Source organism: Salvelinus namaycush, chromosome 1, assembly GCF_016432855.1.
Source record: "Salvelinus namaycush isolate Seneca chromosome 1, SaNama_1.0, whole genome shotgun sequence".
NCBI classification, from domain to species: Eukaryota; Metazoa; Chordata; class Actinopteri; order Salmoniformes; family Salmonidae; genus Salvelinus; species Salvelinus namaycush.
The window spans coordinates 71,558,920-71,561,604 of NC_052307.1; the positions used below are offsets into that span (position 1 = coordinate 71,558,920).

Below are 2,685 nucleotides of genomic sequence, written 5' to 3' on the forward strand. Positions count from 1 at the left end.
CTATAACAAAGGATATCTAATTAAGAATGCAAATACATTTGTTAAGACATACACACCAAATGTTTCTTCCGCTAACCCTAAGTAGAGGAAAAGCATTGTCGCCAAAGGAGGGTGGTGTAATCGTTCAGCTGTAAATAAAAAGCTACATCAGCTCTTATTGAAACCCATAATGACTTTACTTCATATGATCCAGGTCCTCAAATAACATTACACCCAACCCCCACTTTACTATCCCCATGTCTTAATGAATACTTCTGAAACACTTAGGCCTGCTTGATTGAAGCCTTGATTGTTATTAATTAACAATTAAACATATCATTTACTTGTAAACACTTGACAAGTAACAAAATGGGTAGTTTATGTCCTAAATTAATTATTTGATCGAAGTTAATTAGGGGGTTTAATCCTCATTACCAGACATTTATAATGACAAACCTCATTAACCAATTACATTTTTGTTGTGACAGGTCTCTCCAATGTTAATAGATATGAATCATTTATTTCATTTCAGAGCGATATGCAAATAAGTTGACAGTTGCTAATGCAAAAGTGTTGTAGGGTGATGTTGTAGAGTCTGGAGCCAATAGGAAGGCTCAGTCATATCTGATAAAGAGCCCACATGTAAAACAAACTCATTCATATTAATGTAGAGGATTCTATCTCGAATACATCGTAGTACTTTTTGGTTTGGGCTGTATTCTACTGTGTCATTTCATGTATTGCTTTGTAAAGTGCATCCATATATACATCATATCCCTTGGTAAATGCAACTAATGAATATTAGAGTGAATACGAAAATCTCTGCTACCAATGTACAAAATAATATAATTGAAAATGGCATGGCTCATTTACAACTGAAAGCAATAAAATGGGACCACAATATTGTTAATGTTACAAAGGTTTATTTATTATTTGAATGGCACCACCTGCAATTTGGCAATGAGTTCCCCTCATTAAGTTTACAAAACATCTGTAAAGATTAAAGTGCACAGGATTGGCTTGTTCAGGCTGTAGATCTTTTAAAGAAAGGTTCATGCTACCAGCACTCCAATCTAAAACATCAATCCTCTATCACTGCTCATAATCAGATTCACATACTTTTCCTATACTGTACCTCTTGGGATCCTTTAGGGCCATTCACTACCTATCCTCATACTTTTAATTCCTCCATTTCTTCAATTGCCTGTTCTTGTATCTGGCTAGAAAATGTCAGGCTTGATATGGTTGATGTTCCTCTACTTCAATACAAACCTCTTTATCTCTGTTATAGAAAGACAAAAGCATAGTAAGAAATGGTCTGTTTATTTGGCACAGACAGTTTGTCCAGAGAAAGCACCCTGTGGCTTGGTTGTTAGAGCAGAGAGAACTGCACAGTTACAGTAGCTAATACAAATAAAAAAGAAAGCCTCCCACTCCCACCCAACTTAGAGAAATCTCATGTCAAATCTGTCTTGTAGTTAACATAGGAACACTTGAATAGGCGCGTTCTGTAAAGGCTTGAATATGGCCCATTGCTGGTTTTATTTCAAACTGTTTTGTTTCACATTTGGGGCCCCATTTAAAGTGGGATTTCTTGATGATGCTTCTTTCTAGGCCCACACGTGTCTCCTCTGTCCTCATTGGGTCATTGTTGTGCAAATGGGGAATTATTCAAAGTCACCCCAAGATTGAGGTCGAGGAGGGCTGTGTCTGTCTGTCTGTCTCTGTCTGGAGCCCCACAGAGAAGGGAAGACTAACATGAGAGCGGTAGGCTAGTCCCAGATCTGTTTGTGCTGTCTTGCTAACAGATGGTCTTTGTAACGCCAGGTTTGATCTTGGACCAGGCTCTGACTTTGTTTGAAGCATGAGGATTTGGAGAAGCCAGGTCAGTCAGTTCTGTCTTGAGCTGTATGCTCTGTCGTCTGGGATGGACTATTGCCCTTTTCACACTGTTGTGCCGACCCGAGCCAACCAGTGCTGGCTCTGACATATTCTTTTCACATGTCCTTTCCAGCACGGTTCAAACAACTATGGTGGATGCATAACCAGGCCAGCACAATGCAGCTCGGTTCGGCTTGGCTCAGCTCAGTAGTGTGAATCAACCCTATGTATCAGGCAGACGGCCCAGTGGACCATCAGCAGGACCCAGTAGCCTATACTTCTCCTCCAAAGAGGACTCAGGAGCGCCGCCCTGCAGGTGGATGAGAGGCTTAGTCTGTAGGAGCACAGTGGCTGCGGCTCGGCCCTGTCTCTGGCCCTGGTACTGGTTCTCCTCCTGATTCTTCCAGTTGTAGATGTTGATTCTGTGCTCCAGCTCTGGGCTGGCCTTGGCTGAGCCGGCAGGGCTGGGAAGCTTCAGGTTAACTGGGTCCACCAGGCCTTTCTGGGCCAGACAGGAGTCCTCAGACAGGGACGAGAGCAGCTCCTGGACTACCACGCTGGGGTCCCGTGGAAGGGGAGGCTGGGCTGAGGTCAGACCCAGGCCCAGAGGGCTGCAGTAGGGCAGGGGGAAGCAGCGCTGGCCCTGGGTGTTGTAGTGCTCGGTGTTAAAGTCCCTGTCCTGGGTCTGCATCTGGGACTTGTAGTCCAGATAAGGCCCCCGGGCCTTGGTATGGGAATTGTAGTTCCTAGCCTGGGTGTGGTAGTCCCTGGCCGTGGTGCTGCTGCTGCAGTCCGTAGTAGACGAGCGCAGGGTGTGGCTGCTCA

The 2,685-nt window shown here is 44.1% G+C and overlaps 1 protein-coding gene across 1 annotated transcript in view; it reads right to left on the reverse strand.

The window, feature by feature from the left end:
• Positions 1 to 2,083: 2,083 nt before the first annotated feature.
• LOC120052813 (transmembrane protein 266-like) overlaps positions 2,084 to 2,685 on the reverse strand; it is a 43,649-nt gene continuing 43,047 nt past the window's right edge. Inside the window, exons 10-11 of the mRNA XM_038999952.1 lie at positions 2,612 to 2,685; positions 2,084 to 2,518 (exon numbers count right to left, since the gene is read on the reverse strand). The exon at positions 2,612 to 2,685 is cut by the window's right edge and continues 177 nt beyond it. Of these exons, the coding sequence (XP_038855880.1) occupies positions 2,084 to 2,518; positions 2,612 to 2,685 (509 nt within the window). The remainder of the gene's footprint in view (positions 2,519 to 2,611) is intronic.